We start from the raw sequence: 25842 nt of genomic DNA on the forward strand, positions 1-25842 counted from the left end.
GGTATTTTGCAACTTAGCAGTTGTTTGCTTTTGACGATATATATATATATATATATATATATATATATATATATATATATATATATATATATATATATATATATATATATATATATATATATATATATATATATATATATATATATCTGTGTGTGTGTGTGTGTGTGTGTGTTCTGCTTTATGTCTGATGGTGCTGATACCCAGAGTTTGAAAAACGTACATGAATACATTCACTTATCATTTTACAGACTTGAATAGACGTTTGTTGCACCAGACTTCCCAACTGTAGGCTCAAAATCAAACATGGTGGATCAGAGGGCAAACTCTAAAAGAACTGTGTTAGATTCCATTGGAGACGGTAACGTACTTTGAATACATATCCACGATTTCTGTCCATCTTTCCATATTATTCGAATAGTTGTTCAGACAAAAACGACTGCACTATCATATCTGTCCTTGGGCAGTACATATTTTAAAAAGAGCCTTACGTGCGATTTCTGAATTTATACTTATAAGTTCATATCATTACTGTCTCACTGAATTGACACGTTTCTGCCCCTGAAGTCTTCGCCATATTTGGCAATGATAACCACCGAGATTGTTTGAAAGGAAACTCGTTCTTAAAGGGATTCCATAACCCATAACTGAACAATCATATAGTCAATGAAAACCCGAGGAAGTAAACTCAAATGTTTCTGGACGAGTACAATATTCTGGATCTATAACGTAATTTTAAATATGTAACAATGAAATAAAAAAATTAGCTTTCTCTTGCGTCATACAAATATCCATCGTGCAATATATAGACACAACATCACGTTCTGATTGTATTGATATTTATTGGGTGTTCCCGAGTGTTATACGATATCTGTTACCTAATCAGCAAACAGTTTTCATTAAAACATCTATAATACTTCTTTCCTAAATTGCCATTTCGCATTTCGTTATATGACTAGTATGCACTGCACAACATAGACTATATATGAAACCTGCTCTCCAATTAAGACAGAAGTTAGATTCTTTGCCGAAATTAAAACAGCTATTTTCCTTTTGTGATAAATAAAACTAAACACAAAACTGCCATTTACGAGATTAGACATTTATTTGCTTGATTTCTTCCATATCTGTGTCTATGTCTTCATACATGCAGTGCCATTTTTAATCAGAAGCAAAAAAAAACAAAAAAAAAACATGAAACTAATGCTTTGAAAATATTTGAATATTTGGTGTTACTATGGCTGGAATACCAGATGCTTTCGGGCTTATAGTATATACATTCGGAGTCAGGTTAGAATGTCGTGAATAATATTTTGAAGGACAATTCTCTCCAAGTAAAATAGCCGGTTGCCTGCAAGATTTGTTTCAATAATTATATGAAAAGTGATTTCATAAGACCGATAATGAAAACGGTGTATTGATATTCTTTCAGAGCTGAATTGCTAACATAATTGTTCAATACGAATTGCATAAATTTGAATTTGGCTGCTTATGTAGCTTTTAATTTATTTCTATAGCGCCGGAGTTTCCTGTTGAGATCAAACAGCTAGACAGATTTGCCAACAGGGTTTCCGATCCTCCAGTAAGACTTCAGAGTTTCCTGATGAGATTTAATGCAGAAAAGCATGGGAATTATATATATATATATATATATATATATATATATATATATATATATATATATATATATATATATATATATATATATATATATATATATATATATATATATATATATATATATATATATATATATATATATATATATATATATATATATATTTCGATGATATCGGTTAATAAGTCAATCACTTTCGGCGTTCAAAATATTTGTTTTGTAAAACATCACAAAGACGTGCCTTAACAACATATCATCTCTTTCCGTGATAACCCGCCTGAACGTATATATATCGTCTTGATCCAGGTATGCTTTGCAGGAAGGAAACTCGCTTAAAACCACTTTAAATTAATACCCGTTATTGTTACTAATCTTCATGATTTCTGGTTGCTCATCGCCAGCCACATTTTGTTTTGAATATGTCTGTTGCAAAACGGCAATGTACGTGTTTAATTCGGCATGAGGACACTATGTGAGTGAGAATCTCAAACGCAGTTGGTGTCCGACAGACAAATATAAGTGATTCTTCTAATGTGTAAGACACATAATAGAAAAACTATATCGATAATGTGGGCTTATTATAATGAGCAAAGCGAAATTAAACTCAAACAAATTTTAACGGATCAGTACACTGCTGTAATTACGGCGAATATGGTAGATTGGATAAGAACAGACTAATTTCTTCCAAATGTAAGAATATGGCCGAAAAGTCAGGTTGAGCATGGTTTTAACTTGCCCTATCTTACATTATTAAAGTGTTATATTTAGGTACGTCTATTGTGTAGCATATCAACTATATTGGTGCTTTTTAAAAATGATTGAAAAGTTTTGTTTCTCTGACATTTTACAAAACGTTCTATGAATTTTCAAGCTCTTGTCTTTGAGCAATCATACAACAAGCATCTATTTTGTCACAATATGCAATGCCCAAATTATTACTTGAAACATTCGCGTTTTTATCATAAGAAAGATTTTGTATTTGCCTTAAAGTCAAACACTATAGAGTATTGAATAATTGAGGGTGATATTGTATTCAAAAAACCTACGCTGGGAGAGAAACAGGTCATTTGGTAAAACACAGGAGTCGGAATCCAAATGGCGCGAAATAAATACTTGCCCAGGCCAGCCGAGATCGGCTGCCTTTGTGCGTCATTGAGAAACGCATTCAGCTCCCATTTCCTCGGCACGATTTTATCACTAATCTGTTCCAAATGCCGTAGCAAACCAAAAATAGAAAAAGAAAATCAATAATTTGTGCCGCGATTTGTTTATCATGAGGAACCAAATTTTATTACAAAATTGGGGGAATGTAGTTTGTCATTTGACAAGTACCTCCAAATTGCTCTGTATATATTACTGTTGCATATTTTCACTCCAATGACGGGCATCATGTGATCTAGTGGTCTAAAGAGCGTGCCGTTATAGATCACTCATCTCGCATTTTTTCTCCGAGGGTTAGAGTCTCGTTCGGCTAACGTATGTGAGAAACCTCGACAGTAGTTTCCCCATGGGTCGATGTCTCTTCCCAGGGTCTTCCTCCACCGACTATACTGGCCACCATTTATAGCCTTTCCTATGCTGAAATATGTAATCAGCCAACGAAAACGAAACCTAACCAATCACTACCTTAGGTCCTTTTCCCCTGGCTCTGGTTCATTTTGAATTTTTGCCATTTCGTTCTTTCATGAGTTTTCTTTATTAAAAGCGCTTACACAATTTATTATAAAAGAATAATGTGCCTTGTAAGGAAGTATAAAACGTGTTACATGCAATGGCTTTCGAAAAGACCTTGAAAAGGTACAGTTAATGAAACTTTCATGTACAAATATTGAAGGAGCAGAGCTCTGTGTGTGTGTATGTGTATGTGTGATTTGGATTTTTAACGTAGCTTTAACAATTTTTCAGTCATATCGCTATGATATCTGCAGTGTGGCAGTTTTTTGTGATGCCTAGCACTGGGGATGATGTCGCAACATGTAGCATGATGTCCCACCCAGTCACATAATCCTGACACCAGGCGGACCAGTCCTAACACTAACTCGTAATGCTGAGCAACAAGCGAGGCAGCTGTTAGTACAATGTGTGTAAGTCTTTAGTATGACTCGGCCGGGGATCGAACCCATTACCTCCCACATCCGAGGGGGACGTTCTGAACACTAGGCCACCGGAACAAAGCTTAAGTTTGTTCATAGTGTAGAAAGAGCTCTAATTAGGGTGGAAATACGTTATGTATAATCTTCCAAATCTAAAGATACTCATGTTAGCATAAAATGTTTCATTGATTCAGTGTTAATAAATGATGGAACAAGTAACATTGGAAAATTATTGATTGAAAACATAATTTAAGGCGGATGTTTCTTCTATTTTCTTTCTAATTGTAGGATGTCGGAGATCCTGATTACATGACCAGAAGGAATGAGATTGCCAAGATAGCTTACAATTACAAACTGTAATTGCATTGCATATTTTGCATCAAACCACTAATCCATACATTGGAAAAAGCGTTATTGTTTTCAGCATAAGTTTGACGATATGGAATTGACGAGTTCAGTCGAATAAATGTTTATCTTGATAGCAAGGAATATACATACAAAGAATACAATAATTTCCGCAATGTGATTGTAACGCAATTGATACCGGTGAATATGATCCAGAACTTTAACATTATTTCTTCTCTCCAAACAAACTGAAGGAAACAATATAAATGATACAGGATCTGACACGTAAATGGCTTGTTTTGTTAATTAAATATACGCTATATTGGGAGAATTCAGACAGCCTGCATTTTAAAAGGATAGGGAAACAAACGTTTCGTTTTAAATAACCATAAACAGTTGATGCCGAAAACAATCCCCAATGATTACAAATACCCTAAGAAACAGTTAAAATAGGATATGAAAGAGAGTCCACCGCTTTGTAATTTTTATTAGAAACGGTGTTTAACATCAGATGATATAAAACAAGATATCCAGCAAATCTAAATGTTGATTGCTGTGAAAGATCAGAATTGAATTATTAAAGAGTTTAAATTTTGTAGCTTAAGATAACAAATAAGCTTGAAAAAATACATGTAGATATTGACATGTTAATAACATTTGACAATGGTTTGTTTCTGATAGTGTTTTGAGTTCTGAATATTGTTTATGTTATTAAGAATGATTTTCTCCTATTGTTTGTTTCTCTCCAAATATACAACATAAGATGGATTGGTACTTATTCACCCTAAATTAGTATGAATATGTCTTGAAGAGATTATGTTACACTTATAAATGCTTCAAAGATATAATATAAGCTAGCGATGCTATATTCATTATTACATTAAACTTATTTTTAGAATCGAGGACATGCTACTTTGCTTTTAAGTATGCATGTAACATGTAAATGTAAGCACAAATATTAAACGTATCAATGAATTTTCAAAGGAAGCCAATTATTAGTGTTGTTATTATTATTATTATTATCATTATTATTATTATGTGTAATGTATCTTTTGGAATGTCAATTGATCCTAAAATAATTCTCAATCTCTACGTACGTTCTATCTCTTGAAACAGCACGAAGAAACTGTATGCTTGAATAAATCCAGAACAGAGATGTAATTAGGAAACATTCAAAATAAGTCATACTATTAACATTAATAATTCGATTTTTCTCTTAAAAACGTCGAAAATAAGATATTGTAACTTACAATATATTGAAATTCCATTAAGTATTTCAGATAAGCATTTATAAATAAGAGCAAATATTAACCATATTATGAAGTCAAGTGTTATAATTATAGATAAAAAGCCGAGAAAGCCGTTAGAAATGTTAACAAATAAACCGCTGTTATAGTTACCATTTATGAGACTAGTTACCCTAAAATGATCATAGATTGTACACAATCTCTTTTCCCTGTTTCATCAGTAAAGGACGAGACAAGTATCGCATTTTCACCGCCAGTACCGGCTTCGTCTATTTTGATATTTTAAGCTGAGTTAAGAATAACCCAAATATTTTCTCTATCAATTACTGTTTACAATTGAAACTGACGTCAGGTAGCATTGTACCAAATGTGTATACACTGACATAGATCTGCATCATCATAGCGATATCCATTGGCGAGACACATCAGACTGATTGATTCCGTAAGTGGCAACACTTGCATTGTTTTCAAGCAGAGAATCAAGCTTGAACTGAAAGTTTTGTCTTGGTATTCCACCTAATGAGGAATCTTGTCCCCTCTGTTGTATGTGAGAGAATATATTTCATTTTATTATACATTATATAAATACTTATTCGATATATAGTTAAAGCTAATTGACTGATGCCAAGTTTTCATGTGCTCGAATTTTGAGTACCAAGTTTCAGTTTTCCAGAATTTCATGAATTTTATCCTTATATCTGTTGGTCAGAGATGGCTTATTGTTCAGAGAAATGCAAACTTTCGGCATGCTAATATATTTATAATGTTATCTTTTTCTCGCATTTCCAGTGGTCAGCCAATCCCAAGGGTTCAGTACACCAAAAACGAAATAAACACATGGTGAGTACAGTAAACCAACTGTGCATATTTTGTATTTGTAGAACTATTATAAGATTATTTGTTACATCTCTTCCTGACCTGCAATATGTTTGCTACAGAATGATCATATATCTTGACCATAATCTGTCTTGCCATATGTGTTCTGTCTTACATTGTTTGGATAATTTACTTCTGACTTTAGTGTTGTTTGACATAACGGACAGCCTTTAGTTTATTACTCATCGATGATGTACTCGGTGTGAAAACTTACCGGGTTTCAGCTGAACGTACGTATGTAAGATAATTCATCCCAGTTTTATTTCAATTTCACATAAATCATAATGCAAAAGTAAGAAATGTGACATTATTGGAGTGGGGAAACTAATGTGTTGTATTCCTTATAGTGTTTATATCAATGGGTTTACTTTTGCCCAGCGTATGTCCAACTCGGTGTGGCTTAGGTATCACTTTTCCGCCGAAACCAAAGTCTTGGCTACAACTTTGTAGTGGCTGCTTGCGAGATTGATAAAGGGGAACATGATGGTGGAATCACAATGACACAACCTATTGTGTTGCTTTATCTCTAATACAAGTCATTCTTACAAGTACATTTTAAACAGTTCCTTTCCCACAACAGTATGCATATAAGGCCACTTTGTTTGTTGCTTTATCCACAATAACAAACCTGTAATAAAATTTTTTTAATTTCTTCGAAACAGGGGCACAAAGACAACATATTTCCAAATAGTAAATAGACCACTAATTACTTTGTCATATGCGCTTGCACAACAGGATATTGTGACCTTTATATAAACTGCATTCTCGAAGGTTTCAGTTTGTAAGAAAGTATTAGGAATGCACAAAAGCACAAGCCATTTTCGCCAAGAAAGAAACGTCATTTTGCTTTGATTGTGCTTTTTAAAGTCAAAATTACTGGCAACCTAATTATTTCAGGTACTGTATAATTCCTCGTAGACTGACACATTTCATCCAAGAAATTAAATCAGCATGAACACATTTCTTGTTTATATATATATATATATATATGTGGGTGAGGGTGTGTGTGTGTGTGTGTGTGTGTGTGTGCACGCGTGTGTGTGTAAGTCTTCCAAGTGTGTATATTTTACAGGCGTATAATGTACAAGAAGCTAACAAAGCTGTATCCCACACATGCCTGCCGTGAGTTTAATAAGAACTTTACTCTCCTGAAAAGAAGATGTGGATACAGACAGAATAACATTCCCCAGCTTGAAGATGTTTCAAATTTTCTGAAAGGTAATGAGCAAATAAATGAGATTGAATTTCTTGAAAACAATGAATTCTGTATTTTACCATTTTAAAGGAGAGATAATGGATGCCATAATTATGAAATGGAAACCTTAGAGCGGATCAAATATACCTGCTTGACAATTTATTGGTTGAAACGGGTGTCAGAATACAAGATGAAAATTGAAACATATGGCTATTATTAGCCCTTTTATGTGATAGTAAGTGCAGAGAAGTGAAAGGTCGCACTCGAGTATCCTAATTCGTTTCCATTCTTTGAGAGTCTTCTTTGAAGTATCCAATTCAATGTTGCTCCATTTAAATATAAGTGATTAACCTATTCGTAAATATATTTTGTAGCAAGAAACAGTTACTTTTATATAAAAAAGGCTCTTGGAGACAAAGTTTCAGAGAAAGAGACGATTCATTAGATTTATGTAATTTGTATGCTGTTTTTACATCTTCCATCAACTGTTTAAACAATATAATGACTTGGAGGTGAAACATAGTAAGACAACACATTTGCTATTTCTCATAAATCCTTTATTTGACAGTAACTATGGACAGATGTGTCTGTTTGTTTAGCAAAATATTCTAACTTCAACGTTAGGTTCATGAGATCCAGACCCAATGCGATCTCGTTAGTTCAACGTAGAGCAAGAGTATTCGTATATGCAAAGTTTAGTTGCACATGTTTTCAATACACGACAACCATGCATGTATAATGAGAGTAGTTAGACAACACAAGCAGAAAAAAGAATAGGAGATTTATTAGAATTAAAAAAAACAAGAACAGATGGAGGAAAGAAAAAAAAGAAAAGAAAAAAGGAAATCGAAAGAGGAAGGAAATTGTGGTAAACCTTACTAAGCGAATTATAACTAATAGTGATTACATTCTTCTAGGTAGGGGTTATCATATTGTCCGAGAACCTAAGTGCATGATAATATTAATTTAGCAGAAGCATTTATTCAAATACACAAGATGGTTAAAACTAAAATAATTGTTCTCACAATCATGTACATATTTACAATATGAAAGTAGCTTTCATCTACAAAATAAGCCCTTTTTCAATAAAAAGTATCATCAATTTACACCTTCTAATAGACGAGTTATATATATCGATTTTTATATTGACGCTCCTAAACATGAAATTTGAAATAGCAGTCCTAAATGAAAACATTTTACAAATATATTTAAAGAGGACCTAAATTCTGTACGTACCTTATCACAAAACGAAAGTATTATTATTATAAAAGCTGATAGGTCTAGCACCATAGTAATAATGAATAAGGAGGATTACCTTAAGGAAGTAGAAAGACAATTAAATGATGACGAATATTATACAAAACTTTCCTATAATCCTTGTATAGAAATTTTAAAAAAAGCAAATATTTTAATTATTTCTTTATACACAATTTCTTCGTATATAATGAACTAGATATCTACCCGAATAAAATACGCACACCTCCGTTTTATATTTTACACAAAATATATAAAACGGTTAATAAGTCACTACCTGTAGGATATCCATATAGACCCATTATTTCTACATGTAACTCAGTTACAAACAATATATCGCAATATATTGATCATATTTTACAACCAATGATGCATTTACTATCTTCATATGTCAAAGATACTTTTGATTTCATTGCCAAATTTAAATCTTTACCGAAACTAAGAGATAATTCATTCCTAGTTACACCTAATGTCGTTTCACTCTATACGAATATACCACACAATGATGGTATCGAAGCGTGCAGATATTATCTTGAAGAAATCGAATACACATGTAAACTATCAAAAGAACATGTACGTGATTTGATAAAACTTGTACTCGAAAATAACTTTTTTCAATCTGGTAATATAAACTACCTCCCGAAAATGGGAACTGCAATGGGTAGTTTTATTGCACCTTTTCATGCATCTTTACTTATGAGGAAATTAGAAAATGATTTTCTAAATAAATGCCTCTTAAAACCAGATGTTTGGTTAAGATTGTTAGATGATATCGTTATGATTTGGAGTTATTCATTAGAAGACCGTTATTATTTTACATTAGTTCAAACAAATCACTTCCTACAATAAAATTTATATTCAATGTTTCTAAAACTAAAGTATCATTTTTGGACGTAGAGGTTGTGAAAAATGAAAATAAGGACATCGCTACCATGGTTCATGATAAAAACACAAATATTCATCAATATGTTGAATATCCTTCATGCCATCCTAAATCATGCATAAAAATGAATACCATATTGTCAAGCAAAAATATATAGAATAATTATTTCGGATGACCCTGCTTTTAAATTATCCTCGACAGAGTTAGGTCAGCATTTCCCTATTGACATCATTAATACTGCTTTCCAAAAAGTATCTTCCCTTACACAACTGAAATCTTTACAATGTAAAATCAGAAATAGAAATAAAGATATCATTCCTTTCATTATCGAATACAATCCAAGTCTGCCTAACACAGGTGAGATTATCAATAAATATTGTGATTTATTAAAATTATCATGTAAAGCAAGTGTTAAATAGTGACAAGAAAGCAAACCCACAGTTGCTTATAAAAGGACTAAAAATCTTAAAGATTTCCTAATTAATTCTAAATTAAAAAAAAAATCATATGAAAAGGATCATGAACTAAATGTAATAGACCTAGATGTTAGCACTGTTCTTTTATTAATGAAAATACTTCTTTCAGTAGTAATAATACGAAAGAAACTTTTAATATGCATTGTGATACAAAGTGTGCAACATCAAATGCTATTTATCTGATCACATGCAAAAGTGTGGCATCCAATATATTGGACAAACCAGTCAACAAATATCTAATCGTATGAACCGACATAGATGAGACATAAACAATTATATCGATCAATCATTTTCATCTCTTGTTGTCGCACGTTTTATCAAGAGTTCGCATGCTTTGCAAGATTTCTCCATTCAACCGACTATTATAGCTGATTCCATGATTAAACCTATGCTAAACGAAACCTATTGGATTGACCGTCTTAATACGGTATATCCAAAAGGTCTAAACTCCGAAAACACTAGACGACATTCATTAATCATTTGTTTAAAATGAAGTCCCATGTTTACGTTTAGTTAAGAATATGTTTATATTATTCTAATTTCCAGAATAACTTAACTAGTATCATATAAATAAGTTTACCAATTATTTAAAAATGAAAGTAAATTTTTAAATTAATTCTCAATACATTATTATTAATTATTTATAAAATACTTGATTATAAGTATTATGCAAACCATACTCTTTTATTATAAAAATTGAGTCAATAAATTCGTCAATAATATAGCAATATATATTATTTATTTTCTTTTGTTTTTAATTTTCATATTTCTTTATTTTTATATCTCTTTAGGCATTTATATGCATTATACATAATAAAATTATTAATAAAATTGTTGATCTCTATTTATTCATAAAATTTAATACAAGGTTGAAAGGATCCACACATTAAAAAAAATAAATATTATTACAAACTGACTTGACCAGGACAACATAACTTACACGCTGGATAAAAGAATAATCTGTGATACAAAACACATCTCACGAGTTGCGTCACCTATTCGGAACAGGGCAGCATTACGTATGGGTCAGAAATTACATCCCTACAACTACTAAGAATATCAATCAAAGAGGAAGCACAAAATGATAAGAAATATCATTAACGACTAATACTACTATTAGTATTAATCGTTTTATTATTATTCTTAGTCTTATTGTTTTTAGTGAGTAACTCAGTGAGAAATTGCTCCTGTTTTGCCCCTTTTGTAATATTTAAGTTAATGAAAATGCACAATGATAATTTCGAAAAACTTTATAGGTAAAAACTCCGCGTGATATTTCAGAACGCACAGGGTTCCGACTAAGGCCTGTGGCAGGACTTCTGTCACCAAGGGACTTTCTTGCAGGACTGGCGTACCGGGTATTTCACGCAACCCAGTACGTTCGCCCTATGTCATCTTCCACGTTCAACAAAGAGCCGTGAGTATCAGACCCAAATCTTCCTTTTAACCAATGTACGAGAAAGGAGTGTAAATAAATGACAGTTATAAACATGCCATTGTTCATTTATCTGTATGGAACGTCTACTGCAATTGAAAGTATATTAGAGTATATACTATGTTACCCTTTAGCAATCAACTGAATTGCAATTCAAGATGCAGAGGTTAGGACACTTCTAAATGATTTAAAATTAATACGTGAAGTTATGCTTTACAATACTTTTGTGCCTGAAATAAATATATTTTTGACAAAGGAAAGTATAACACATGTACAATTATGTTGGCAATGTCATTTTCATGCATACCATACCTCCATTATTTTGGGAAAGAGTATTTTTCCAGGTAATAGGTAGTTATTATTTACGAATTTAAATGCTTATGGTTGAGGTTTATCTCGGCAAAACGTATTAGCGATGCGAATCTGGATAATCGGCATTGCACTACATCAACAACATACAGGAACAATATTGACCTATATAAAAAATGGACCAACATATGTATGACGTCAAATTCATGCTTCCATTGTTTGCTTGTATTCACATATATAATGAAAAATATAAACCCTGATCTGTTCTCGCTTAATGTTCAGCTCCGTGTGCACAATATGTGCACTCCACATCAATGTAGCAGCTCCTCTCTCTCTCACTCTCTTTATATATATATATATATATATATATATATATATATATATATATATATATATATATATATGTGTGTGTGTGTGTGTGTGTGTGTGTGTGTGTGATACATGTACCACTTTGATTAATATTAATTAGACACTCAAGGATATATGAACTCCTTAAGCCGCAAATTCTCCTGAGGAAAATAATTTTTAAAAGAAGGGATAAAATCAAATGAAAATTCAAAGGTTTAGTTCAAAGACTTAATGAGAATATAAAACTAATCCATAATAATTAGCAGATTGTTATATGCTAGCATTGTACAGTTTTAGCTAATATAAATGCTTTTGCAAAATTGCATTTATTCTAAATAAAGCTTATAAAGAGGATAATTTTATGCTTTGTTGTTTTATAGCCTCTGTCAGGAATAACATTTTCGTTAATTCGTTTTTCTTGCTAATTTGAATAAGACCCAAAGATCAATGCTTATGAAAATGACCCGAGTTAAGGTAAGCAAGAATACGAACTCTTCTCTTTTTGCATAAAGGTCCTTTGCTTTTAGGTAGTATATGTTCTATTAAAACATTGGAACCATCTCTCCAAGTATATTCCAACTTCTATAAAAGTTAATTGTCCTTATCAAGCTTCACTCATACATAATCAGGTTTTGATTTTGCTGTCATTAATATTGTACTCTCTCAACAGTTACACTGTCTAAATCATATTGTTGGTAAACTAGGAGAATGTGTAGTGTTGTTTGAGTTAAAACTGTTGTAGTTACTCCATTCATTTGCCAGAGACATTTGCCATGAGCTCATGGGTCACGTGGCGATGTTTGCTGACCCAGCCTATGCAAAGTTTTCACAGGAGATTGGTCTGGCCAGCCTCGGAGCCCCGGATGAGTACATTGAGAAACTTTCCACTGTAATATATATATATATATATATATATATATATATATATATATATATATATATATTAGTTTATTTATATTTTATTGTTTGTATTAGTGATTTTTTATTATGCCAAACAATTTATTCTCTAGATTACTATTGCATGTTATCATCTTCGTGAGCAAGACTCTCTCGCTTTTTTGTAACTTTGCATTTTGATTATTTAAAAATAATTCCCATTCTAATATTATACGGTATAATATTAATTCTCTTGCAAACACCCCTTTGTCTAAACATGATATGCCCCAAGATAAAAATATTTATAGAATACTTAATTGCACCTATGTTCATCCCTCTGTATACGACTGACGTTGTAGAGAGTCTCTAATGCAAAGATTTTGTGATTTATGTTTTATTAACGTATTTCAATTATTAGGACAGGCGTTTCACTGAGTGTGCTTGTTGGTACAAAAATCAGCGTAAGAAATTTACATGAATTTTAAATTTATTTTGTTTAACAGCCTATATGAATGTAAATGGTGCATGAACATACGTTACTTCTAGTAATCAAATAAAACACGTAAATCAACTGCATGTTGCATTATTTAAAGGTGTATTGTTTTATTTATGACCATACACTACTGCATATTGTAATTTTGAAAGCCGTGCATTTCGTTTTATTTCTTTTCAAGAATGGCATGCCAGTGGATAAAATGTAGGAAATACATTTATCCATATACTCACAGCATGTTTTTCCTCGTATTTTCCATTTATATTGCCAGTCGTGTTTATATTTGCATTTCATACAAGAATATCATTATCTTTGGATGTAGTGTTATTGGTTCACCGTGGAATTCGGTCTATGCAGACAAGATGGAGAAGTCAAGGTTTATGGATCGGGACTTCTTTCTTCATTCGGAGAACTGAAGGTTTGATGTTTTGCTTTATAATTAAGTACAACTTCCCTAAACCTGACCCTTAGTCACTGATGAGTCTTACAATTCTGGATATTTTATAGAGACTGTCAAAAGTTGTTTGATTTCTTGTTGATTAGGAACAAATAATTTGGACAGGTTGTAGAGTCAGCCGGTTAAAAGTGTAAGAAAGAGACCGGATTATGAAGGTTTCACTAAATATGGAGCGTAAAACATGACTATTACCTGTTCTGTTGTAATAAAGTAAAATGTGCAGATGAACACGTTTGAATGATGCTGAGTTAGGGGCACGTCATGTAACGTTTATTTCATTGGAAACATAATTTATGAAATATAAGCGACTTTTCATATTTTATTCTTTAACAAGCTCTAACATATGATTCAAATTAAAATACGTTTGAAATTGCATTCATATCCTAACTTCCAAGGTCTGAATGCAGTTCTACGAGACGGAGATTATTATCATGTCACAGCGTGGCATCATATTGCTTATGTCCAGCCACTCTGGTATAGTAAGAACTAATCTTCTGTCTCTCTTTACGTCCCTGTTATATATATATATATATATATATATATATATATATATATATATATATATATATATATATATATATATATATATATATATATATATATATATATTGTACGATCAAATGTATAAAATAAAGACATCAAGACACTCAGAAAGTAATATAAATGTGTTCTTGTTAGAAGGAGTATACTTTATACGACGATAAATTAAGTAAGAAGTTTTCATAAATGTTTTAGATCTACAGTGAACATCGAACAATATTATTTATTTCGTTCTTACTAGCTCTAATATTTGTCTTCACTCCGCTTAAGTAATTCTTTAACTATATATCCTACGACAAAAAGTTGTACTGCTAGTTATTTTTTGATAATTCTTCATTTAATGTGAACATTTTGCTACCATTAAAATCAGCAGCATTGTCATTCTTTGCGGAAAGAGACTGCTGACTTTAACCGGATATATTTGAATGTATTGATTTAGGTTATATTAATATGAAATCTTGTTTCGGGACCTATTTGCTGTCAGGGACATATTTGCTGTCAGGGACCTATTTGCTTAATATATTGATTCTACAAGTAACAAGTGAATGAACTGGCAGATAATCAGAAATTAAGTTGCAGGTTAGTATTGTGATATCTGCAGCAAGGATTCTAGGAGTGTAATATGAATAAATATTCTATTTTGTTTTCTTGGAAGCTGATGGGAAATGTAAGTTAGCTTATATTTTATTCCTTTCGCTTCTTTCCTTATTCGAGCTTGTTTAGTCTCATCCTTATTCAGACTTGTATTCTTTTCGTTTATCTTTAATTAAAAAGAACAGTAAAACTCATTATTCGAACTGTTTTCAGGCCTGCCTTATAGATAAGACAAAATATCGACCATTTGACCCAGTGGTAACAGCTGAACAAAAATTCAAAACGACTGAAATGCAGTCTGTCTACTATGTTGCGGAGAATTTCGAAACTGCTCATGCACAGATGCGGTATATATGTTACTATATCATCAGCTATTCAATCGTAATATAGATATATGACAATGGAATCCAATGTGTATTTAACATCCACCTGTATTATAAGATTAATCTAGTCTCAAAAGAAAGAAATTAACTTAAATTCAAATTAGTGCTTGCTGTTTTCACATTTATCGTTATACAGCCAAAACATTATACATCATTGGGTGTATGTTATTATGCCATCATTAATAAGTTAGCCTATTGTTTGTATAACATTAGTGGCACTTAGAAAAACCAGTATTAAATATTTGGTCAAGAAATGTATACTAATGCCGCTAATAAAGTATGAAAATTATTTGCAAACCTAACGTCATGACCATGGAGATTTACAAGTATCCGCTTCCTATTGTTGTCAATATAATACAATTATGTCGATATATATTTGAAATCAGCAACACAACCAATTTATTATAATTTGAAAGATGTAAGGAATGTTGATATATGTTTCTTCTTTTGATATGGTGTTTTTTTTATTCGTAGTTAAACCTTAAAACTGTCTTAACTTCAATCTTTGCGGCAGTCATCAAATCATATGAATCATCTATAGGTCAGATATTTTAAAACTTTTTGTTTTACAAGTGCATAGCTAGTACTATTATTTTGCATTTTTGTCGTCCCATTTTTGGACTTTGGTTTCTTCAATACACATATGATATCTCCCATCTCGGGACAGTGGCTTCGTCCTGGTTTATTATGAATGAAATAAATCAGGGCAACATCCGAGTCTAAGAGCAGACTGCAAACTTAGAGACCGAGAGCATTTAGCTGTGTTATAGAACTTCTATAATCAATACAAAATAAATAAAGTTTAAACATTCTAACTTGCATGCCCCCAAAAAACTGGTGTACGAACTAAATGTTGTCTCGTTGTCTACTTAACAAACGTTTATTAGGGTATGTTTGAAGATATTTATACTATGGTATTATGAACAGTTTGAATATATAGTATAACTTTCTGATTGTTACTACACTTAGTGCTAGTAGTTTGCAAGAACATAATGACTAGTCCTAATTGGCTGGATGTTAGTTTCCAGAGCAAAGTACTTTAGTTGCTTGTAGTCCATTTTAAATAAATAAATAAATAAATAAATAAATAAATAAAGAAAGAAAGAAAGAAATGTGCGTTAGTGTGTATTCTTATCTTAGCTGTTTAGGCACGAATAAATAGTAAGAAGAGACAGAGTGAAAGCAACAAGCTTTGAAAGATTTAACAAAACATGTATTTCCTTGGAAAAAATACTGTAAAATGAAACATATAACAACTTACGGTTTTAAGAATCAAATCCAAACATAAGCCAAGGATAATGCACCAATTAAATTTTAGAATTCCTATTAATGAAATGTTCTAAATAATTCAAGTTTGAGTCTCGACGAAGTATCCAATATGGATGGCGATGACGTATACTGTATCCATTGTGGTGTTTGCAATGTCTACAGTTCTGTGTTATTCACAAACAATAAACCGGTGTTTGAATTAATGAAATGTCTTTGTCCAAGAAGTCTGCATGAACACTCATACATTTCCGGGAAAAAAAATTATCCTTTAGAATCCAAATAATTAAAATAAACATTAAAATGTAATTCCCAAAATGACACAACAAAGGAAACACCTTTACGTCCCAGTGTTTAGAAGCCCAACTGAGAGATATCTCTATAAATAATAATCATACTTTTACTCGAAACGCAAAACAAATTCACGAATGATGGTCAACATTCCAGAACCTTCGAGATGTATTTACGTATAAAAGCATGTAGTCTCAGTATGACTCTAACAAAAGCCAATCATGTTACTCTAAGAATAGCATAAAGATAAAAAGTTGTTTATTTGTCTCAATGATTTTCTGAATAAGGTCGGGAAGTAGGTAAGCTTTAGCTGTTACAACTGAAGAGTCAAGGTCAAACTATTTTCTGAAAACATATCGAGTTCCTAGTAAACAAAACTACATTATTTCGACATATAATTAAATTAAAAATAAAAGGGTTTTAAAGCTTACAAACAATTAAATTAAATCAAATATAAATTAAATCAAATATAAATTAAATCAAATATACACAGCAGTGTGATTTGGATTTGTAACGTAGTTTTAACAATTTTTCAGTCATATCGCTACGATGTCTGCAGTGTGGCAGTTTATAGTAATGTCTAGCACTAAGGCATCATACCGCAGACATTAAGCATGATGTCCCACCCAGTCACATTATCCTGACACCAGGCCGACAAGTCCTAGCACAAATCGCTTAATGCTGAGAGTCAAGCGAGGCAGCTGTTAGTACCATTTTTATAAGTCTTTGATAAGCCTCGACCGGGGATCGAACCCAAATTGAATAAATAAATAAATAAATAAATAAATAAATTAAAAAATAAATAAATTTTAAAAAATGAATAAATAAATAAATGATAAATTAATATGCAGCTGCAGTAAATATTTAAATAAATGTGATGCAATGGTTACGATCGTACTATATATCTGAACTACAGTTGCTGACACATTCTCTTAAAATGCTAGCGAAATAATTTTGTTCGGACAACTTCCATCCTGTCACAAGCCTGCCAAAAACGTTCCACTATCATTCAAATGTCTTAAAGCTGAAGATTAGAATTCACCTTTCACACTAAGAGAGCAATACAACTGCATTGGACGTTCCCATGCTCTTCAGCATTACCACAATGAACTGCTGACACATATTTGATAATCTCTCCATATACTAATACACATTAATATTAATTATTTAAATTCAATTGCTATGTTCGTGACTTCCCACATTCTGAGCATGATGCGTCAGTAATACATGTACCTAACCTTGAAAGGGACCATACCACCCCTTCCAATTATCGTCTAATATCAATAACAACCAATATTTTGAACACCATGGAGGTGATGATATACAACAGACTACTCTGGTAATCCAATTGGAACAAATCAACAACAGACTTTCAATGTGGATTCAAGTGCCAGAGAAGCAGTATAGACCGTATTGTCAGACAAAAAGCATGTATATGTGAAACGGGCATAAAGAAAAAAATACATAGTTGCCCATCTCTTCTACTGGGTGAAAAGTCATGACAACAATATACAGTACGGCACAATCAATATAGGTTGAAAAGGCCGCCTACCTGACTATATTTTTTATTGATTGATAATTAAAGTAGACCCAAGGTTGAAGACTATCTTCAAGATCTGAGTGTACCTCTTTTTGAGCATAATGGCAGTGTTCCTATCAATATCAAAAGTACAGTTAAATGCCTTCTCCCATGACTGAATGCTCATGATTTTGAACTGACATAAGTCGGAATGTATGAATATTATTGAGGGTAGCTACAGATAAACTTAAATATAGTTCAGTAATGGGCAGATGTAAATGGGATGGAATGTTTGAAATCTAAATCTTTTGTACTTACTTATGCAAATTATATCGAAATCATAATAAGACAACGCCACGCCTTTGCTGTTGTTATATTACTTTTGTGGAGAGGAACAACAATGGGCAAGTCGCCTTATACCTTCTACCATAACTGACGTACATTTCGCATATTAAGTAGCTCGGGGACAGTGGACAAAAATGTCTGGATTTAATAACGGATTTTGCAAACACAGACTGCAGAGAACATCGTAATTGCTTGCTACGGGTTTTTAGGCCATTAGTTAAATCTGCAAATCACTACGTCTCAATTGTGCACGCTTGTATTTGTAAATTTTACCAACAGACGCTTGATCTAGTTTAGAATCAATGACTTAGACATTGACTGCATTTATTATTTCCCATCATAAAGCCTCTGTATTGAGGTAAAATATTTCCTATCTCGGCCAATCGTGCAAGAGTGCAGTCGGTTTGCAAGTGCAGACACGGTTAAAGGTGCCTTTGCAATACACAGCTGCACCATCTACTAGATAAACCATCCGTTTCTACTGCTGCACTTGCAGCCTTCTAAAAATCATACACAACTTTGAAATATCACCAGAACAAGTTTTATCCTCAAAACTAATTCCGCTTCCAAACTGGAATCCTCACAAAACCTGAACGTTAACGGCCTTTTAATCTACAAATTCACAAAGGAAAATAATTTGCACATACAATATATAGAGCAGGATGAAGAATAATGAAAAGACAGATACAGTACATAATGCTACCCGATAGTCACCGTGCTCGCCTGGAAGATTAGATATTCTGATCTGAAATGAAGATAAATCATTTTCTTCATATATACCAAAATATGTGAAATTTAATTCAGAACATCATATCCGTCCTTGGAAATTGCATCCCTCATATAGAAACAATTGCAGGCATGAGGTGGTGCTTTGCCGAGCTCCTATCGGACACACACTCGTGCATGCCTCCTGAAGGGCGAACTTCGATATCAGTGCACGCTCTACCAGCGTACGCTGACATTTAAACTCATTATTGTCGAGTGTGTTAAATTCTGTACTGTGAGACAGAGGTTGCTTGATGTGAACTCAATGAAAATCATTAGAATCCTTTTCCTGCAGAACGAATCGTAGACTTGATAATGTATGGCGGTCTATGTACCATATATTGGCCATATATCTGAGTAATTGTATATGTCTGTTGAGCTTAAATTTTATTGTCTCTTATACATCTTACAATATACTAAAGTATGTAACTTTTTTATATGTTTGCATATATTTAAAAGGGTTTATCTTTCAAACGTGTCTCAAGTCCTCGTCTCTATAGTGGTTCAACGTACCTTCAAATGGCATAATACAGCTATTTGTGTTCTGAGCTACTGTTAATCATTAATATGACACTGTGATTAAAGGAAATACACAAGCGCTTGCCTCTTGTACAGTTCTTTTAATGACATTGAAACGAACATGTCGACATCAACGGTTAATGAGATCGTGGGTCACATCTAAAAGACAAGTTTTCAAAAAGGTAAATCTTGATGTGATAAAATCGTGAATAATCGTTTTAAGATGAGCAATGTGGCAGTTGGTTTTCAATGTGATGCGATTCTGTATCACTAATTACGTAAAGTCATAGGCTCTTTTTAAGCCAGGTACGTATGTTTACAATGTAGCTCTGTGATTAATACAATCGATCTTATGCATTGATGCTACGATATAGATCCCATAACTGATGCATAATTCGTAGCAAGCAGTGAGTCTGTAGATCCACACATTATAGACCAAGATGTGGCAAATTCATATCGTAGATATTTTGTCTCACAATGTTGGGTGGAAAATAGAGAATGAAACGAAATGATGCCAGGCTAATACAATTAAAACATTAAAACGGCAATATATACATTGAAAGTTTCTGAATCTTTAAAGAGAACGTCTGATTTGGTTTACACCTAAATGTTAGTCTGAAGTTGACAATATTGTCAAAACTCAGATCAGCTTCTTAATTAACTCGTTGTGAAGACTGACAGAAACCGTGAGGACATCAAACAATTGGAATATTGACATGTCAATCAAAAATTGTATTGAACAAATGGTATCCAAATATAAAAATAGCAAATTGTAAAAGGTATGAAACTTTACAACACCACAAAACACACAACAACAGTATCCAGACTTGTAGAAAAGAGCGCAAAAAGTTAACTGACACATTCAGCATACACATGAAATAACCTTTGCACATATAGCAACCTTCAATCAAGATAGGTCGAGACCGTTATGATAATACGCGACACTCATTTTTAATGTTGAAGACAGCTTAAGCAATGGTACATATGTGAACTAATCAACATAATGTCCAGGTTTATAAAAACGTTTCGGGACTGATAATTAATATTTCGTTTATTTAACTTGGATTTTGACCAGATTTTACTTTTGTGACTGGTGATGAGAATTTGAATTTAGAAAGAAACTATTATACAAGCGGCTTTTCGACTGAAAAACAGATTACATAGTCTATACTTGTTGCTATGTGGATTATTCGAAAACGTCCTGTGTTGTGATTTTGACTTCAAAATTGTATGTTGTAGTTATTTTTGTTATGGGGTTTAACGCCATTTTTAAGTACAAGATAGGCTATACATGGAGGCCAGAACAAATAGTGGAGGGCGAACCAGGGAAGTAACGACAGACCTACGATTAACGTACGTTATAGACAGTTTATATGTTGGAAATAATGCTTAACTTGTGAAATAAGCGCATGAGATAACGAAAATCATTGGGTTTGTGCCCTGATTGCAGTCGGTAATGTAATGAACAGTACAATTCACATCCTGAAATATATAACTTTTCCTCGTTGTTCACTACAAACAAAACCCACTTGACCTAAGAAATTGAGGTATGTGAGAAATGGATGTTTCAAATATTATTTCTCTTGAAGGATATAAAGCCATAACGTATAAGGAATCTGATAAATTTGAGAGTGGTGGTGGGGGTTGTTGGTATAACCTGTGATGTAATGGTGGTTTCTGCACAAAGACGTTTGTATTTCCAGCCATGTAAGTTGTGATAAGCTCTGGCTAGATGAGATTCTCGCACGTGATCTTAATAATTTAATATTGACTTAGCTTTTGTTTATTTGTTTACAGTACATATGCAGCGACCATTCCTCGTTCATTCACAATTCGCTATAACGTCGATACAGAGAGTGTAGAAGTTATTGCCAAAAAAGGTAAACACTGCACTTATCTGATGGTAAGGCACAATTAGAGCTCCTGTTGCATTATATCTTGAAAGATTAGGAACTATGATGTTTCCCGAACATTCTAAGAAAAACTAATATGACTGAGCCTGCTCTTTCTCCGCTGTACGCAATGCTCGATCTGGACATACAGGCATATATACAGACATACACACACACACATATATATACATGTGTGTGTCTGTCTGCATATATGTCTGTATGTCCATATATATATATACCACTTAGATTAATAAGACCATTCACACATTTTTATTAATGCATTTGCACTTTTTAAATACTGCATAAGTAATCAGTTTTGTGCATCTACTATGATTTTCGCAAGCTTAGGGTCAAAAGCTTAAAGGTCTTGTTCGAAGTCTATACCCCATACACCATAAACCTGTATGTATAACTTTCGAAGAAGGTAGTAAACCATATATATGCCGAGTAATGTTTCGTTTTGTTATATTGCAGTAATGAGTAATCTCAGCAATACGTTAAAGTCTGGGGAATGTTTTTAGTTTAAAAACAATGGCTTGTGACAGTGTAACATTAAGGCATGAAGGGTTCGATTGATTTGTTTGCAGTGTAGTCTATGCAGCATATGATGTTATATATGACATTGCGAAGTACCCGATAATACTGGGAAGATTATGGGCACATTTCGTGATTTGTTGCGTTTAATAAAGTCCAATGATTAAGACTAAATGTACCAATATAATATTTGGGGTATAATAAGCCATAATTGATACTTAGAGTGAATAGTGTTATGGAACACGAGAGAAATGGGCAGCGTCTGCTTAGAAAACTTTAGAGACAGATATCTTATTTAAATGGGCTGAATCATTACATTATTGCTGACACTGTAACCCACAGTAGGCAAATTTAAATCTGACACTCAAAGGGCCTAGCGTTGAAAAGTTTTAATAAACTGTCACGTTGGCTCTATACGGTCACTTATAATAACTATACTTAGCGATTAATCCTAGATACTGCCTGAACTAAATAGGTAGGGTACTGTCAAGTTAGTGCTCACAATATAAATATATGCCCGTACCAAATATACATAATTCGATGACGATATCCTGTTAAGTCAACTGTATATGCCATCTTATTTGGCGTATGGGTTCTACTCTTTTCATAAAACATGCCCTCAGTACCCTCTCCCTTTAAGTTTCAAATCTGTGAACTCCTGGATCAGCTAATATTATCACCTAATATTATTTGCACGAATATGAATATTTCCTTGGGAACGATAAGCTACCCTTTGTATATATTGTATTTTAGTTCACTTTTATTTCGATGTTCTGATTATTTTGCCAGCTGTATCAAAGGGAGCCGAAAAAATTAATGCACATTTCATACATGTTTACGTTGGTTGCTTAAATTTGATTCAGGTCTTTTGATTATGTAATCAATGCAAATATGTCCTAGGTTACTAAACTAAAGTTAATAGATTAGACTATACTAGTAATTATATCCATCTAGTTATCTTTTTGGGACCCTAAATAATATTATTCGCAAAAGAAAGATGGGAAATTCTAGCGTGATAAATTAAAAAAATAAGTGCTATTTGTATAGCTGGAATGGATAGATTTTTGCGTTTGTAGAACGATTGCACCTATATTGCCCCAAATGTGTCAGATGTTGCACACACATATGCCGGATACATATTTACAAACTTCTGTTATTATTCTAAAACCGAAGATGTCCCATAGGTCAGAATTATCAGAATAGAATATATATATATATATATATATATATATATATATATATATATATATATATATATATATATATATATATATATATATATATATATATATATATGAGAAAGAGGGAGAGAGAGATGGGGTGGAGGTGGAGGGAGAGAGTTTGTATTGTCACCGTTACAATAGGAATTAATATAACTTAATCAGCCTGTCATGTAAATTAAAACTGAAGATGCATACGTTGCACAAGTCATTTGTGGCTACCATTACATTTAGAGGTTATAATAGGAAATCTTAGGAGCATATTTCACATATATATGATACATTCTATGGTAAATCGATTTGGAAATTGGCTTACTTGTTACTTCTACAAATTTTTCTCACCTACTACTAATAATACGAACACTACTATGATATATTATGCACGTAATCAAAAGGCAGGATGACTTAAAGAAGACGATATCAACAACCATTAGTAGAAAGTATACATTGTACTAAATGTAAATAATGCACGAAATATATAAGTATAATTCTGACGTATTATCTCTATACACATGGTTAATGGCACTGGTGTACATGTCAATTGTTTTGAGCAAGTGGAAATTGCGTTTTATAGTGTAATGGACGAGCTAATATTTAATACATTCATTCTGTGTTGGAAAGTCGATTAACGTAAACCGTAGCAACAAGATTTTGTCCATTTCAGCGAGTCACTCATGTTGCACACAAATCCCTTCCTTAACCTCAAGATGATTATATATATATATATATATATATATATATATATATATATATATATATATATATATATATATATATATATATATATATATATATATATATATATATATGACATTCATCATTGGTAATGTGTGAAATTTAAATATAAATCTGTGTACCATGTAGATTACGCGGGCCCTTTTTAATTCTAAGATAACAACTGGGCTATAAAATTGTTTCCATTGCTTCTATCAGCATATTCGCATCTAATATATTTTTTGTTTTAAAATCTGATAACTTTAGAAGCTTTAAATTCTCATTTTAATCATTTGGTGCTCACAATAGATAAAATCATCTTTTTTATTTTTACAAATTTCTTTTTTTTTTTCTTCATAATTTCTAAGAATAGTGTTGCCCTCATTTCATGGGTATAAGAAAGTTTTTGGGCAGACAGAGCGTGGTTACTAACCCATTCAATCGTGCACGTATCCTAATTATTAAAGTCACAACATTATTCATATAACCTCTGAAAATAGTTCGAGAATTTCCAACTGAATAAATAGGCATTCGCAAATATACCAAAATTAGTCCTTTGTTATTGTATATCTTGCATTTCTGAAGCATCATTATTTTTTCCAGGGCTGAGAAAACGAAAGAACAAAGAAGTTGAACATATTAGCAAACGTACTAGACAAGCGACATATGGTATGGGTATTTATTTTTTTTGAGACTTCCGATGCATAAATATAGCTTGAGAACATTTCGTATATCAAGTGCAGACTTTAGCTCGCAAAGGAATTGTACATGTTTCTTGTGTTATAAACTTTCTGAAAGCGTTCTGAAAATGACAATATTGACAGCAAAATAGGATTTTATCACTTCGAAATGAACAAATAATGAGACCGAAATGTGGGATATTTTGCAATAAAGAAAAGTAACATCAATGAATTTGCTTTTTTTGTTTGTGCCATCCTACCTATTCATCATCGATATCGAGGTACACAAATTTGTATGTGCGAACCATAAGCGCATAGGTGATTTTTATTGTTAACGAGATCACACAAAATGAATGGTTTTCACTATGTATTAATTGATAGACGTGATAAATACCGAGAGAACCACAATGCCCGTTATGGGAAGCATTCGCCTCCACCATAATTCATATGAACATCTTGAGACATATAGATGATATTAATTTCATTTTGAATGCGTTGAGTCTCACGCCTATGTCTAAATTGGCCTATTTTACTATTGTCCTCATAGATGATGGCTCGTTTTATTTGTGCAGGTAGGATATTGAGAAAGCGAAAGAACAGAGAGGTTGACGATAACAGGAAACGTAGTAAACATGACACAATTGGTACGAATATTTCTTTGTTGAAGAAGTTTGAGGG

General features: G+C 32.5%; 1 protein-coding gene across 1 annotated transcript in view; it reads left to right on the plus strand.

Annotated features, from left to right (window-relative positions):
* The window catches only part of LOC149790729 (protein henna-like), a 46002-nt gene that overhangs the window by 19325 nt on the left and 835 nt on the right, over positions 1 to 25842 (plus strand). The window contains exons 2-13 of the mRNA XM_089972784.1: positions 249 to 358; positions 1515 to 1579; positions 3997 to 4064; positions 6090 to 6140; positions 7249 to 7394; positions 11266 to 11401; positions 12839 to 12965; positions 13768 to 13863; positions 15250 to 15383; positions 21922 to 22004; positions 25088 to 25153; positions 25737 to 25808. Of these exons, the coding sequence (XP_089828910.1) occupies positions 304 to 358; positions 1515 to 1579; positions 3997 to 4064; positions 6090 to 6140; positions 7249 to 7394; positions 11266 to 11401; positions 12839 to 12965; positions 13768 to 13863; positions 15250 to 15383; positions 21922 to 22004; positions 25088 to 25153; positions 25737 to 25808 (1099 nt within the window). The 5' untranslated portion in view covers positions 249 to 303. The remainder of the gene's footprint in view (positions 1 to 248; positions 359 to 1514; positions 1580 to 3996; positions 4065 to 6089; positions 6141 to 7248; positions 7395 to 11265; positions 11402 to 12838; positions 12966 to 13767; positions 13864 to 15249; positions 15384 to 21921; positions 22005 to 25087; positions 25154 to 25736; positions 25809 to 25842) is intronic.

This window comes from Sinohyriopsis cumingii, chromosome 10 (assembly GCF_028554795.1).
Source record: "Sinohyriopsis cumingii isolate HCF-2022 chromosome 10, ASM2855479v2, whole genome shotgun sequence".
Taxonomy (NCBI): domain Eukaryota; kingdom Metazoa; phylum Mollusca; class Bivalvia; order Unionida; family Unionidae; genus Sinohyriopsis; species Sinohyriopsis cumingii.